Genomic DNA, 16,695 nt, shown 5'->3' with positions numbered 1-16,695 from the left:
TTGCTCATGTTGAGTTTGTAGCCCGAGAAGGCTCCAAACTCTTTCAGGAGCGCGATGATTCCGTCCATGCTGCTTTGTGGGTCCGAGATGTAGAGAAGCAGATCATCTGCATAGAGTGAGACTCTGTGCTCTCTGCCTCCCCTTCGGATCCCCCTCCAATTTTTTGCTGCCCTGAGCGCGATTGCTAGCGGTTCGATTGCTAGTGCGAACAGCAGCGGATACAGTGAGCATCCTTGTCTGGTGCCCCTGTGCAGCTGGAAGTATTGGGAGTTGGTATTGTTGGTCCGTACACTCACCATGGGAGCGTTGTATAGGAGCTTTACCCAAGCGGTGAACCCTGTTCCAAGCCCGAACCGCTCCAGTACCTCTATGAGGTATTTCCATTCGACTCTGTCGAAGGCCTTTTCTGTGTCCAGGGAGACGATCACCTCTTGTGTTCTCTCCCCGGAGGGGGTCATTATCATGTTCAGCAGGCGCCTGATGTTCGAGGTAAGCTGTCTACCTTTGACGAAGCCCGTCTGGTCCTCTGTGACCACCTCAGGTACACAGTCTTTTGGCTAGGATTTTGGCCAGTATTTTGGCGTCTGCGTTCAGCAGAGATATGGTTCTGTATGACCCACATTCCGTTGGGTCTTTGTCTTTCTTAGGTATCAGCGAGATTGAGGCCTCTGCTAACGTGGGTGGCAGTGTGCCCCTAGCTAGCGAGTCTGTGAACATCTCCCGCAGGTGTGGGGCCAGCGCTGTCGCGAATTTGCAATTGTCATTTCTTTTTTTTTTATAAATGTTTTTATTCAGTTTTCATATTTTATATTGAACAAATTACAAATTGTTAGGAGAGAAAAAAAACAAAAAAAAACAAACAAACACGCAAAAATTAACATACATATTTACAGGTAAGCATCTTCGTAGTAGTAACTGCGCCCGCCCCCCCCCCCCCCCCCCCCCCCAACATGTTTATTTAGTTTGGTTTTGGGCCTTAGCTAGCCATCGAACCCCCGTACCGAACCTGTAGCCCCCCCCCCCTCCCGCTACCTTCCCCCGACTATTCTTCCTCTTGTACATTGGCCACAAATAGGTCCCGGAACAGTTGCATGAATGGCTCCCACGTTCTGTGGAAGCCGTCGTCCGACCCTCGGATGGCAAATTTGATTTTCTCCATTTGGAGAGATTCCGAGAGGTCGGACAGCCAGTCCGCAGCTCTGGGCGGTGCTGCTGACCGCCAGCCAAACAGGATTCTACGGCGGGCGATCAGGGAGGCAAAGGCAAGGGCGTCCGCCCTCCTCCCCAGGAATAGATCTGGCTGTTCTGAAACCCCGAAGACCGCCACTATCGGGCATGGCTCCACCCTCACTCCCACCACTTTGGACATAACCTCGAAGAAGGCTGTCCAGTACTCCACGAGTCTGGGGCAAGACCAGAACATGTGGGCGTGGTTGGCCGGGCCTCTTTGGCACCGTTCACATCTGCCTTCCACCTCCGGGAAGAACCTACTCATACGGGTTCTTGTTAAGTGGGCTCTATGTACCACTTTTAGTTGCGTCAGGCTGAGCCTTGTGCACGTGGAGGTGGAGTTGACCCTATGCAGTGCTTCGCTCCAGAGTCCCCACCCTATCTCCATCCCCAGGCCGTCCTCCCATTTCCTTCTTGTTGCGTCCAGTACGGTGTCGTCCCTATCTACCAGTCGGTCATACATGTCACTACAGTTCCCTTTCTCTAGGATACTTGCGTCCAGTAGGTCTTCCAGTAGTGTCTGTCGTGGCGGTTGTGGGTACGTCCTTGTCTCCTTTCGTAGGAAGTTTTTGAGCTGCAGGTACCGTAGCTCGTTCCCCCCAGCTAGCTGAAATTTCTCTGTCAGTTCGTCCAGTGTTGCGATCCTGTCGTCCGTGTATAGGTCCCTGACTGTCAGTGTCCCCCCGTCCTGCCTCCACCTTTTGAATGTGGCGTCAGTCAGTGCTGGTGTGAACCTATGGTTGTTGCAGATGGGAGCCCTGTTCGACATTTTGGTCAGGCCAAGTTGCTGCCGCAGTTGGTTCCAGGATTGGAGGGTGGCTGTCACCACTGGGCTGCTGGAGTGTTTTTTGGGTGGGGATGGGAGTGCTGCCGTGGCGAGGGCCCGGAGGGAGGTTCCCATGCAGGAGGCCTCCTCCGCACGCACCCACTCAGCCTCTGGCTCCTGGATCCATCCCCTTACTCGCTCGGCTGTTGCTGCCCAGTGGTAGAATTGTAGATTCGGGAGGGCTAGCCCTCCCCTGGTTTTTGTTTTTTGTAAGACCTTCTTTGGGATCCTAGCATTTTTACCCCCCCATACGAACGCCATGATGAGTTTGTCCAGCGCTTTGAAAAAGGCCTTGGGGATGTAGATCGGAATGGATCTAAACAGGAAGAGGAACCTGGGCAGTACGTTCATTTTGATCGTCTGAACTCTCCCCGCGAGGGAGAGCGGGAGTGTGTTCCATCTTTGCAGGTCCTTTTTAACTTCCTCCGTCAGGCTGGTGAGGTTCCATTTGTGGATCCCTTTCCAGTCATGGGCTATTTGGATCCCCAGGTAGCGGAATTTATGTCGGGCTTGTTTGAACGGCAGCCCCTTTAGTGCTGCCCCACCCCCCCCCCCCCCCCCCCCCCCCCCCCCCCCCCCCTTGCGGGTGTACTGGGAAGATCTCACTTATGCTCATGTTGAGTTTGTAGCCCGGGAAGGCTCAATACTCTTTCAGGAGCGCGATGATTCCGTCCATGCTGCTTTGTGGGTCCGAGATATAGAGGAGCAGATCATCCGCATAGAGTGAGACTCTGTGCTCTCTACCTCCCCTTCGGATCCCCCTCCAATTTTTTGCTGCCCTGAGCGCGATTGCTGGCGGTTCAATTGCTAGTGCGAACAGCAGCGGGGACAGTGGGCATCCTTGTCTGGTGCCCCTGTGCAGCTGGAAGTATTGGGAGTTGGTATTGTTGGTCTGTGCACTCGCCATGGGAGCGTTGTACAGGAGCTTTACCCAAGCGGTGAACCCTGTTCCAAGCCCGAACCGCTCCAGTACCTCTATGAGGTATTTCCATTCGACTCTGTCGAAGGCCTTTTCTGTGTCCAGGGAGACGATCACCTCTTGTGTTCTCTCCCCGGAGGGGGTCATTATCATGTTCAGCAGGCGCCTGATGTTCGAGGTAAGCTGTCTACCTTTGACGAAGCCCGTCTGGTCCTCTGTGACCACCTCAGGTACACAGTCTTTTGGCTAGGATTTTGGCCAGTATTTTGGCGTCTGCGTTCAGCAGAGATATGGTTCTGTATGACCCACATTCCGTTGGGTCTTTGTCTTTCTTAGGTATCAGCGAGATTGAGGCCTCTGCTAACGTGGGTGGCAGTGTGCCCCTAGCTAGCGAGTCTGTGAACATCTCCCGCAGGTGTGGGGCCAGCGCTGTCGCGAATTTGCAATTGTCATTTCTGATCATACCCCTCATTTTGTTGAATTTTGCTTTGCTTTTGGCCCCCCTGGGAACCCGCCCTGGATTGTGAAAAAGGAGAGTGTGGAACGACACCGGCTGTGCACTCTTGAAGGTTGCCCTGACACCGGAACTACTGATGCATAGAAAAAAACGTAATAATTGCAACTCCAATTCAAATTGATCTCCACAAATAAATCTGTGCATCAGTTACGATGTTCGAGGGACACCTTCTATGAACATAGGGAAAAGGCAGGTTGTCTTCTTGTGCATCAACTCCAGAAGCAGGCTGTGTCCTGTGAAATCCATCTGATTCGGAGCAAAGAAGGTAATCTAGTGTCAGTCCTCTCCAGGTTAATGCGGCTTTCAGTTTGTTTAACCATGAGCTAGAGCCTCCTCCAGCCACATTAGAAATGCTGAGATTTCTACGTGGTTTACACATCCTGACCATCGAGGAAGGCAGGAAACGGGAACGTAATGCAACTGTCCTAACTAACGTAAGAAATACAGAAATGTAATGTATCGGTTAGCTGCAATCTGGCAACGCCCTTGGTCACAACAGCTTACGATCGAATTTTATAAGAGGTTCTCGGAGCAACTAATGCCCTTTATTATTAGACATTTTCAATAATTATAGACTATAGATGTTTACAGCATGGAAACAGGCCCTTCAGTCCAGTTTGTCCATGCCGCCCAGTTTCTATCACCTAAGCTAGCCTCACTTGCCCGCATTTGGCCCATATCCTTCGATTCCCAACCTGCCCATGTAACTGTCGAACTGCTTTTTAAAGGACAAAATTTGTATCCGCCTCGGTCCACATGCTCACCATCCTCTTGTGAAGAAATTTCCCCTCTGGTCTCTTTTTCTTTGTATTTTTCTCATCTCACCGTAAACCTGTGCCCTCTAGTGCTGTCCTCTACCTTTGGGAAAAATTGTCAACAATCTACCTTATCAATGCTCCTCATTATTTTATAAACCTCTATAAGACCACCCTTAAGCTCCAGGGAAAAAAGATCCCAGCCTCTTCTTGTATAACTCAGACCATCAAGTCCTGATAGCATCCTTGTAAATCTCTTCTGCACTCTTTCCAGTTTAACGATATCCTTCCTGTAATAAGATGACCAGAACGGAACACAGTATTCCATGTGTAGCCTTACAAATGTCTTGTACAGCTTCAACAAGACGTCCCAACTCCTGTATTCAGTATCCTGGCCAATAAAACCTAGCATGTTGAATGCCTTCTTCACTACCCTGTCCACCTGCGACTTCACCTTCAAGGAGCTATGAACCTGTACTCCTAGATTTCTTTGTTCTGTAACTCTCCCCTCTCCCTACCATTAACTGAGCAGATCATGCTCTGATTTGATCGACCAAAACACATCACCACATTTATCCAAATTCAACTCCATCAGCCCATTGGCCCACAATCAGTCAAGACCCTGTTGCAATATTGTACAACCTTCTTCACTATCCACTATGCCACCAATCTTGGTGTAATCTGGAAACTTACTAACCATGCCTCCTACATTCTCATCCTATGTTGGCTACCTCATCCTGAATTACGTGAGATTTAACCTTTTGTAACAATCTACCATGCGGTACCTTGTCAAAGGTCTTGTTAAAGTCTGTGTAGACAACGTCGGCCGCACTACCCTCATCTACCTTCTTGGTAAAAAAAAAAACTCCCTTCAAAAAACTCAATCAAATTGGTGAGACATCACTTTCCCCTAACAAAGCCATGCTGACTTTCCCTAATTAGCCCTTGCCTATCTAAATGCCTGTAGATCCTGTCCCTCAGAATACCTTCTAACAGCTTTCCCACTACAGAGGTAAGGCTCACAGTCTGTAATTCCCAGGCTTATCTCTACAGCCCTTCTTAAACAAGGGCACAACATTTGCTGCCCTCCAATCTCTGGCACCTACTATGGCTGTCGACAATTCAAATATCTCCGCTAGGGGGCTGACAATTTGCTCCCTGGCCTCCCACAATGTCCCCGGGAAACATTTCATCAGGTCCCAGGGATTTATCTTATCTTGATGCGCTTTAGTACCTCCAGCACCTCCTTCTCTGTAATATGTACACTCCTCAACATCACTTTTTATTTCCCTAACATTCGTGCCTGTCTCAACAGTAAATGCTGACAAGAAATATCATTTAGGACCTCGCCCAGCTCTTGTGGATCCACACATTGGTGACCTTATTTATCCTTAAGAGACCCTACCCTCTCCCTAGTCACTCTTTAGCCCTTAATGTATCTGTAAAAGCTCTTTGGATTTTCCTTTGTCTTGGCAGATAAGGCAATCTCATGTCCCATTTTTGCCCTCTTGATTTCTCTCTTTTTTTTTTAAATTTGGTGTACCCAATTAATTTTTCCCAATTAAGGGGCAATTTAGCGTGGCCAATCCATCTACCCTGCCCATCTTTTACGTTGTGAGGGCGAATCCCACGCAAATACGGAGAATGTGTAAACTTCACACGGACAGTGACCCTGAGCCGGGATCAAATCTGGGACCGTGGCGCTGTGAGGCAGCAGTGCTAACCACTGCGCCACCCTGCTACCCCTGACTTTTCTCTCAACTATACTCTGGCAGGCCGTATACTCTTCTAGGGATCCACTTGATCCCAGCTGCCTATGCAAGTCGTATGCCACCTCCTTCCTTTTGACCATGGCCTTAATATCCCGAGTCATCCAGTGTTCCCTGCTTCTTCCAGCCTTACCCTTCACTCTAAGAGGAATGTGCTCACCGTGAATCCTAGTTAACGCCCTTTTGAAAGACTCCCACTTACCAGCTGCCCCCTTGCCTGTAAACAGGCTCCCCCAATCAACTTTTGAAAATTCCCGACTAATACCATCGAAATTGTCCTTGCCCCAATTTAGAATTTTAACTTTCGGGCCAGAACTATCGTTCTCCATAACTATCTTAAAACTAATGGAATTATGGCCACTGGTCCCAAAATGAGCACTCACTAACACTTCCGTCACCTACCCATCCTCCTCCCCAAGACGAGGTCAAGTTTTGCCCCCTCTCTAGTAGGACCATCCATATATTGAATGAAGAATTCTTCCTGAATACATTCAAAACATTTTTCTCCATCCAAACCACTAGTGCTATGGCTGTCCCAGTTAATGTTGGAAAATTAAAGTCCCCTACTATTACCACCCTATTTTTCCAGCAGCTATCTGTACTCTTACATATTTGCTTACTGATTTCCCACTGACCATTTGGTACAGTCCTATCAAACGCCCTTCTTCTTTTTCAGTTCTACCCGTATCGACTCAGTGGGCGAACCGTTGGATATATCCTCTCTCTGTACTGTTGTGATGTCCCGAATCAAAAATACAACTCCCTCTCCCTTCCTAGTCTATCTTTCCTACAGAATCTGTACCCTGGAATATTGAGCTGCTAATCCTGCCCCTCCTTTAACCATGTTTCAGTAATAGATATAATATTCCAGTCCCATGTACCTATCCATGCTGCCCTGAGTTCATCTGCCCTGCCCGTTAGGCCTCTTGCATTGAAATAAATGCAGTTCAATCTGTTTCTCTGCCTTCCACTTTCCTCCTTACTGGCTTTGTTTCTATCCCCTCTTTACTACCCTCTGACTCCCTGCACTGATTCCCAATTCAATGTCTAGAGAATCAGTACCCCTGACCTTTGCCCTAGCCACAATCTTGATGTTTCTTAAAGAGGGTAAGGACCCAGTAGAGTGGGGTCTTATCGACCCATTTAGATTATGGATCCAACCTCCTCAATAGAAAACATCCTGAAGATACTCCAGAGATTTGATACATTTTCAGGTGCAAGTAAAATGTGCGTGTTTTCCAGTGAACCCGTCGGCCAGAGCGACTCGGTTTGCTTCATTGCCGTTTCGTCTCTTGCCTTAATTTCCGATATCTGGGGATCCACGCAGCCCATAACTTGGCCTTGCTCCTCAGACTGAACTTTTCAAGCCTCATCAGTAAGATTAAAACGGACTAGAGGTGAAATAATCTCCCTCTGACTCTGACAGGCAGGATTCAAACTGTCGAGATGAATGTGCTGCCAAGAGTTTTACTTTTATTTCAATGTATCCCCGTTTTTTTTTAAACCCAAAGCATTTTTTAATAAGTCAACAAATTAATATTGGCGTTTATCTGGGCAGGTAAGAATCCCAGGGTCTGCAGCACTCTGCTTCAGAGAGACAGAGGATCGCGAAGCTTAACTCCCACAAGTTAATTCTTCCTTTCCCCTGGCCTCCTTTTCTGTTGAAAAAGTTATTTGTCTTGGCACAGGGGAGAGTGTCCTTATCAAATCTGTATCTCATTCTATCTTCAGATTCTGCCCTATTGGATAGAATATTCTAGAAATGGGTGGGGGGAGCTTGGCTCTGCTTACTGAGAAGATTTTGAGGGAAGCCCTCTATATATTTTGGATAGCCAGCGACCTTTCCCCAGGGCAGAAATGGCGGTCATGAGGGGACATAATTTTAAGGTGATTGGAGGAAGGTATAGGGGAGATATCAGAGGTAGGGTCTTTACAGAGTGGTGAATGCGTAGAATGCACTGCCAGTGGAGATGGTGGAGTCGGAGTCATTAGGGACATTTCAGCAACTCCTGGACAGGCACATGGACAGCAGTAAATTGAAGGGGTGTAGGTTAGGTTGATCTTAGATTAGAATAAATGGCCGGCACAACATCGTGGGCCGAAGGGCCTGTACTGTTCTATGTTCTATACAGGATGAATTCCACTTCATCTTGTGCCAGACCAAGTTTGGTTCAGTTCAAAGTACTGAATAGAGCATATTGGACACAAGCAAGAATGAGTGGATTCTTTTGAGACGTGGAGAACCAACTGTAACCGCTGTTCGCTTACACCGGCTAACCACACGCATGCATTTGGTCTTGTCCTAAGCCTGCTTATTGGCACTATATCCAAGATTTTGCAGATAACCCTAGACCCTTGCCCATTAGTTTCAATATTTGGGGTTTCGGACTCCATCATTCTAATTCTACTTGGGAGTGAGGGTGGATGTTCTTGCCTTTGCTTCCTTAATAGCAAGGAGCCGAACCATACTCAGCTGGAGATCTCCTCCTCCTGTCCAAGCCAAACGCACGAGTGGAAGATATGATCTGTCTTACATCTGGAAAACATCAAGTATATTGTCTTGCATCTGGAAAATATCAAGTGTACTGTCCAAGGCTCAAAGGGGAGGTTCTACCAGAGATAGCGGACATTCATTTCTTTCTTTAAAGACCTGGTCACGTTTGAGGGTTAGAGGGGCGTTAAGTTAGTGGGAGTTAGTAAAAGGGGTTCCATTGCACTTGTTAATTACTGTCTTACGCTTGATTCATTTTTTCTTTATGTAATATATATTATGTATGTATATTACTGTTTATATTTGCTAATTTAATAAAATGTTTATAAATTTTTTTAAAATTGACTTGGTGCGGACATGGAAGGCGATTCTCCGAGCGGCAGGCCAGAGAATCGCCGCAACCGTGCCCCGATGTCGGCGCGTGATTCTCCGAGGTGCGGAGAATTGGCACAGCCGGATGGGCCGAACGGCCGCGCGGATCCGACAGAGTCCCGCCGGCGCCATTCACCCCTGGTCACTGCCGGCGGGAACTCTGCGTGAACGGTTGGGGGGGGAGGGGAGAGGGCTCCGATGGGGTCTGGCCTGCGATCGGGACCCACCGATCGGCAGGCCGGCCCCTCTTCACCGGGCCTACTTTCTGGCGCGTCCGGCCCCTGAACACCAACACCATGTTGAGTTGTGGCTGGCGCACTAAAGAAGTCCCCCGTGCATGTGTAGGTTGGCACGGCCCGACTGCGCATGTGCGGGTTGGCACGGCGCCCATTTGGTGCCGGGAAAGGAGGCTGGAGCGATGTGAGCCACTCCAGAATCGGTTGTACCCGGGCCCGGTTCACGCCGTCGTAAAATGCGACGGCATTTGCGGCGCCGCGCGAACACTTGGGCTCCATATTGGCGAATCGCCCCCATAGTCTCAGGATTGAGGGCAGCACGGTGGCCTAGTGGGTAGCACAACCGCCTCACGCCGCTGAGGTCCCAGGTTCGATCCCGGCTCTGGGTCACTGTCCGTGTGGAGTTTGCACATTCTCCCCGTGTCTGCGTGGGTTTTGCCCCCACAACCCAAAAATGTGCAGAGTAGGTGGATTGGCCACGCTAAATTGCCCCTTAATTGGAAAAAATAATTGGGTAATCTAAAATTTAAAAAAAACAAAACAAAAAAAACATAGTCTCAGGATTGGCCAACACGTGACACCCCTGTCAGGGTAATGAGCAGAGCCCGACCTGGTACGCATACCTTCTAAACATAAAATATTCCATTAAAAATAATCAGACTGATGATGGTTGTCTCCCTGGGTTTCAGAAACTCTGGATCAGCTACCAGGCCCATTTTGGGTTCCCATGCTGGCTGGAAAGGAATATAATGAGAGTTAAAAAACATTTATTAACTCTCCATTTTAAAAACTACTCTGTCGTGTGGGCTCTTTGAATTTGTGTGGGGATGGTAGTACTAGAAGATGTCGGAGTTATGTTGGATTTGGATATCAGGAATTTCTTTGTAGTGACTGCCCTCCAGCACACAGGATACTGCAACATGTGAAGGGTAAAAAGCTGCAATTGTCCTTGTGAAAGCAGAGAAGAAGTAATTTATGTTTGTCAAAGACCAATCTTACTTAGCTGTGATAGACATGTTAACAGCCACGGGTGGTCTCTTGCCGCCTTGAAGAATGTTGGGCGATCAAAGAGAAATTGATTGCAGATTTACCTTTCTCAGTTGGTTGTTTGGTTATGGGATCAGTAAATGGTGTATGTGGTTACCCAAGTAGTGGTACAGGTTGGGCTTGATGAGCCTGATGGCCTTTTGCTCATCTTTGATTTCACAAGTCAATACTCACCTAATTGAACCATTTCAGAACACATCGTCCCTTCTGATAATCTGTTGATAGAGCAGCTATGGTTTTCATAGCTTCCTACTGGTGCTATCAAGTTTAAAACGGGTTTTACATTTCATATTCCTATTGGCTATGGGGAATATTAATTATAATCACCCTTTTATAATTAGGCCATGATAGCATCAATCTTAGATTTCACTCTGCCTGTGTTTTAAGGTGTAAACTACACCAAGTAAATAGGTTTCTTTACATTGAAAGCTCTTGGTCCGTAATTTTGTGCACATTGTTTCAGAATGCTTGTTGTATTCTTTAATAACTTAAAATATTTGAACTGTCAGAGCGTCCATAGGACTACATTTCTCTATCAGAAATATGCTGCTCCTCCAAACTAACTTTACCCTTTCGCAGTTGCATTGAGACATGGGCTCGGATCTCCATAATGTCCATCCAACTCTACATTTATCGTGTGATATTGATAACTGTTTTCCTTGTGGGCTTTTAAATGTAGGTAAACATTGCTGTCCCCCCTCCTGAGGAGCAATCTGACACCATTAAAATCACTGGGTTGGCTTCTCACCTGGACCGAGCTCGGGATGGACTGAATGAGCGCGTCAAGGAACTGCAGATGGAGCAGGAGGACAGGGTAAGCATGCTGAAGACATCTGAATTGAGGTGCATGAGCTCCTCAAAGTTTCCATTGTTCATGGCAGGCCAGCATGTTCTGTGTAACCCAGATACTCTAGCATAGCATGCACTGTCGTTTTCTACAGCTTCATATTTGGTGAGACAGTTGTAGTCAGAATGACAGGTCAAAGAGGAGCCATGAAAATAATTGCATAAAATGCAGTATGCTGGGATTATAATAACCGCAATGATTTTAAGAGTCAAGTTATGAGGACAGTTTTCACAGACTGGGTTTACATTTCTCGAGTATAGAAAATTAAGGGTGAGCTAATTAACATTCTAAGATTGATGCAAGTGGTTGATTGGATAGAAAGAGCGAAACTACCTCGGGCGACAGTCCTGGACAAGGGGGCATAACCTTAAAATTAGATCTAGACCATTTGTGGGTACATCAGAAAGTACTTCTTCACACAGGGTATTGGAATCTCTCCCAAAAAGCTGAGGCTGGGGAACCAGTTGAAAATTTCAAAACTATGATTGGTAGATTTTTAGGAGCCAAGTGTATTGAGGGACAAAAATTGCAGTTTCCTGTGACATTGGTGTGAAGTATTTTGTTTCCTGTGTTTGTAATGCCTTCTGGAAAGGCTGCTTCAATGAGCAGGTGTGGGGGAGAGGGGATCCAAGGTTCTGAGCAGCCCACTGCTAATTATTGTCATGCCATTACCACCCATGCTGTGTATGCACTTGATCAATTGAAATGGATTAATTTTCAAACTATTTCCAATTAAATAAAGTCTGTAGCTATGTTGTGAATGCTGAGAGTTTGATTATCGTGTTATTGGTGATTTGATAAATAGCACCATCTCTGATCAGTGTGGTGTGTGTATTTCCTCAAGCAAGGAAGTTCAGCACCTTTTTTGTACTGCATATCATGAATTCAGGCTGGTAAAAGCTGGGCTCTGATCTGATTTTGGTTGAGTTAGCTATGTTGGAGAGAAGTCTTTTATTGAAATCATGTGCCCACTGTTCAGCCCAGTAAGGATCAACCTGTTTCCCTCCCCACCCACCACCACCACAGGCTCTGAGAAGCTTCAAGTTGACAATCACTGTGGATCCTCGCTATCACCCGAAGATTATCGGCAGGAAGGGTGCAGTTATTACTCAGATTCGCATGGATCATGATGTCAATGTTCAATTCCCTGACAAGAATGATGAAAATCAGGTATGAACCCCTTCTTTCTGACACCATCCAGGTTAGGATACAGACCCCCTCTAACTCTGACACCGTTTGGGTGCGCAGGACATGTGCGTATTTCTCCCCCTCGTTATTTAAATGATAGCAGCAGTTACCGGTAGCAAAAGGATATGTTCCTCTGCTGAGAAATCCCAGCTCTAAGATCTGGTCACTTTCATTACATAGTGTTTCTAAATACTGTAAATCATCAGCAATGACCAACAAATATCCCTGGGCAGTCTGATGGGATCTACTCCCTGCCCTGTTACTCTGGGAGATCAAACTCAACAGAAGATTATGCCTTGTGGGCATAAGGGTGAGAGAAGGATCATGAGGCTAAGCACCTGCAAAGACCAGTGGAAAACATAAATAAATAAGAGCAGGCATAGACCACTTGGCCCTTTTGAGCTTGATTTGCTATTCAGTACAATCATGATTGATCGGCTTCAATCCACCTTTTTCAAGCAATCTCCAATATCTCTCAATTCTCTTTGTAGCCAAAATAAACTCCCAATCTCCGCTAAATATACTCGCCGACTGAGCATTTACAAGCTTCTGTGGTTGGAAATTCCAAAAATGCACAACCCTTTTGGTTAAGAAGTTTCTCCTTGTCTCCGTCGTAAATGGTTGTCCCCTTAGTCTGAGATTGTAACACCCTAGTTCTGGTCTCCCCAGTCGGGGGAAAAAGCCTCCCAGTTGGGCTAAATAGCTTTTCTGTCCTGTTGCTATTAATTCTTTGTAGTGTGGAAGGTCCAAGTTGGAGAGGAAAAGGCATCAACTCTAACTACATTATCTGGCGTTTGGGGGTGCAGAGTGGAAATGGACACACTGCAGCTTGCAGCTATTTGGAATGGGGATACTTTGGGTTAGCATTGAAGTTGTCATCACTTTTCCTTTCACTTTGCAACAGTCAGTGTCCACTCTAGGCAAGGCAGACATTGCATCATGTATGGCACCATGAACACCTTCGATCTGTTGCTCTTCACCTCCTTCCTGCTTCTCTGTTTCAGGATCAGATAACTATCACTGGGTACGAGAAAAATACAGAAACTGCCAAGGAAGCCATCATGAAAATAGTGTCTGAGCTAGAGGAGATGATATCTGAGGACATTACACTCAACCACAGGGTTCATGCCCGTATTATTGGTGCCCGTGGAAAAGCCATCCGAAAGATTATGGAGGACTTCAAGGTAAGCTGGTCTGCTACAGTCTACAATGATTCTACACGTGAGGCCAAAACCAGATACAGCAGTGTTCAGCATACCTTTATGCTTGCAACACCCCAGGACTTGTGGAACAATGATTCCTGCTCTGGTGGCTGTTCAGTAACTGATACTGAAGTGTGCACTCATGGATAAAGACTGGATCTGACTGTAATATGCCCTTTTCATTTGTCCTGATTTTAGATACCACCCGAGCACTTCTGTTGAGATTTATGCATGAAACTTAGGAACTTGCATCAAAGCTTCTCATCTTAAATATGTGACTGGAGCCTGAACAATGGCAGCATACGTCTGACTGGGAGTGGGTGCTGAGAGTGGACAGCATGAGCCGAGGATGGTGTTGGAGGGGTGGACAATGAGGCATTGTGGTGGAAGCTGTGTAGGCAGACGTGATAGTCTTTTCCCGTTTTTATTTTTCATTAACGTCATATGAGCCAATGCCTTCAGGAAATGAAAGAAAATTGAGGATGGATGAAGTATGCAAATAATTCTGGGTGGCATAGTGGCTAGCACTGCTGACCCACAGTAGGTTTCAATTCTAGCCTTGAGTGACTGGAATTTTCATATTCTCCCTCAATCTGCGTGGGTTTCCTCCAGGTGTTCTGCTTTCCTCCCACAGTCCAAAATATGGCAGGTTAGATGGATTGGCCAAATCATTGCATGGGGGATACGCAGATAGGGTGGGAGAGTAGGCCCAGAAAGTTCTTTTTCAGAGGTTTGCTGCAGGCTCCATGAGCCAAATGGCCTCTTGCACTGTGTAGGGTTTCTATAGAATACTATCTCTTGGTGAGATGACCTAGAGTCAGTTTTGAATAAGTGAGAACTGCTTTTGCAGTTCGTGCAATAAGTGGAGTATCATCAAAAGCTATAAGCACAAGATTATTAGGTCAACACAGTTAACCAACTGTAGTGGAAGGTGGAAAGAACAAAAACCATTTACATGCCAGATTATGATTTGAAGGGGCAGTGATGTGATGGTGTAGTTAGTCATCATTTAAACAATTTAATAAGTTAACCAGAGCTCTTCTGAGAATTCAATTGCAGTTTCCAATCCCGGCCTGACTGCTGATTTACCCAACTTGTCTCTGCTTTAGTGTGCCACATATACATGATCTAGATTTGCTGTTAGAATGGGTGGAGTTATCACACACCAAACTATGGCTTTTCCTGTTCAGGACCATGGGTTGCTTGGTAAGTAGGTGTTAATGTGCCATGGTGTGGTCAGAAGTTAGGAACAGCCCCTAAACTGGAGAGGAAAAGATTGTGTCATGCAGGGGTCAGGAGGTTTGGGAATAAGGAAGGATGGAGATGTGTTGGTCAGATAGAAGAACTAAAGCAAAACCTCAATCTGTTTGCTTTTCCGAAAGGCTGACTCCTTCACCTTCCATATTCAACAGATGATTCTACAACATGACTGCCACCACCAAACAAATCCTCCCCTTCACCCGCTTTCTGTATTCTGAAGGGAATTTTCTTTTCCCAACACAATGACCCACTCCTTTCACCTCAACATTCCTTCCCTGCCATCTTTCCATAGAAATACAAGGTATGCAACACGTCTGTTTACCTCCATCTTTTCTCATTTTCCAAGTCCCCAAACAAATATTCCTCCCAGGTGTAAAGTGATTTACTTGTACTACTTTTAGCTAACAATATCGCATTCTGTACTCTCAATGTGGTCTGATGCACACTGGAAGACCAAATTCAAATTAGGTGAATCTTTTGTAGAGCACCTCCACTTGGGCGCACAAGTATGACCAGACCTTCCAGTCACCTTGCCCCCACTGATCTCTGTCCCAAGCCCCTACTATTCCAATGCAGCGCAACATGAGCTTGAGGATAAACACCTCTTCTTTCGCCTCGGAACATTGTAGCCTTCCAGATGGACTTCAACAGTTTCAGATTATTACCTTCTGTTTTTGTTTTTGAGAAGATGGTGATTCTGCTGTGCATTTGTACACCTTCCCCAAACCAATTTTCATTTCTTTCCCAATTACCAACTTATTTCACCTTGCACCATCATTTCTTTTGTCATTTAATCTTTTCTGCCTTCTATCCTATCACCGATATTTCCTTTTGATTTGTTCCTCCCCTCTTCCATTTCCTTCTGTACTGGTTTTAAATCTTGTTACAACTAACATTTCCAGTTCTGACAAAGAGTCATTAACCTGAAGGATTAATTCTGTTTCTGACTCCAGCATTTTCTGTTTTGATCTTAAATGATTGCTCTTTGTGTTCTGTCTTTATAACTTTGAGTTGTAATGCACCTCACTGGGATCTTTCCTGGTGTCCCTACAGGAACTTTCCAAGTACAGGTAATTCACACAATTTGCTTTATTAAAAAATTCTGTTTCAGGTTGACATCCGTTTCCCTCCATCTGGGGCAGAAGATTTGGACCGTGTCACTGTGACTGGTCTACCCGAGAATGTGGACGAGGCTATTGACCATCTCCTGAACTTGGAGGAGGAATATGTAAGTATCAGTTGAGTGATGCTGCTCAGCCAGCCAATCTACAAATGATACACCTTGGGCTTGATTCAATTAAATAGGAACAAAGCCCCATAGTGAGCACGTTTAGTCGTGTGTTTCCCGGCACTCGCAGTGCTGAAAAACACATGGCTATACAACACGACTCAGTTGTTTAAGGGGCCTCAGCAGGGAACGAGTGGCCAAGGCTACACATAGCCCTGTTTTGGAACGTAATCTTGTGAGGCGTTGCGAGCCAGGTAGATACCAGGAGCAGGGTCTTCCGACTTTACCGGCCGTGCTGCGCCCCAGTGAGCTGCCTTCTGGGCGCAGCGTGGCTGTTGGATTGCACCCCCTATCAGCAGACTTTCCAGCGACTTTGCTGCTTTATTGAAACTGGGCTTCATTGAGGGAATTCTGCTCGCCGCTGCTGCTTGCTGCTTGTGTATCTCAGATTGCCATTGCCCCACCATTGGGGGCAGCACCTTCAACCATCTAATTCCCAAGCTTTTAAATTCCCTCCTTAAACTTCACCTTCTCTGTCTCCTCCTTAAAAGATGTTCATTATAACCTGAGTCTTTGTCCAAGCTTTGGTGGTTGCTTGTTTATCGTCTAATGTGACTTGGTGTAAAACTTAGTTTGATAACACTCTGTAAAATGCCTTTGGGATGTTTTACTTCACTAAAGTCATTGTATAAATGTGGATTGTTGTTAAATTGTTGTGGACTGGAGCTGCATCATCCCAGTGCCACACAAGTGGCAAATAACCTCAATGCAGTGGGGAGAACCAGAATCTGCTGGATTAAAGTCAATT

At 46.3% G+C, this 16,695-nt stretch overlaps 1 protein-coding gene across 2 annotated transcripts in view; it reads left to right on the top strand.

Moving 5' to 3' along the window:
- The window catches only part of hdlbpa (high density lipoprotein binding protein a), a 115,934-nt gene that overhangs the window by 91,794 nt on the left and 7,445 nt on the right, over positions 1-16,695 (top strand). For both annotated transcript variants that reach the window (XM_038816178.1, XM_038816179.1), the window contains 4 exons: positions 10,842-10,976; positions 12,036-12,179; positions 13,202-13,381; positions 15,771-15,887. In XM_038816178.1, the coding sequence (XP_038672106.1) occupies positions 10,842-10,976; positions 12,036-12,179; positions 13,202-13,381; positions 15,771-15,887 (576 nt within the window). The remainder of the gene's footprint in view (positions 1-10,841; positions 10,977-12,035; positions 12,180-13,201; positions 13,382-15,770; positions 15,888-16,695) is intronic.

The sequence above is a fragment of the Scyliorhinus canicula genome, chromosome 13 (genome assembly GCF_902713615.1).
Source record: "Scyliorhinus canicula chromosome 13, sScyCan1.1, whole genome shotgun sequence".
NCBI lineage: Eukaryota > Metazoa > Chordata > Chondrichthyes > Carcharhiniformes > Scyliorhinidae > Scyliorhinus > Scyliorhinus canicula.
Note: the sequence above shows the minus strand (reverse complement) of the source record. Positions and strands in the feature narration are given on the sequence as shown.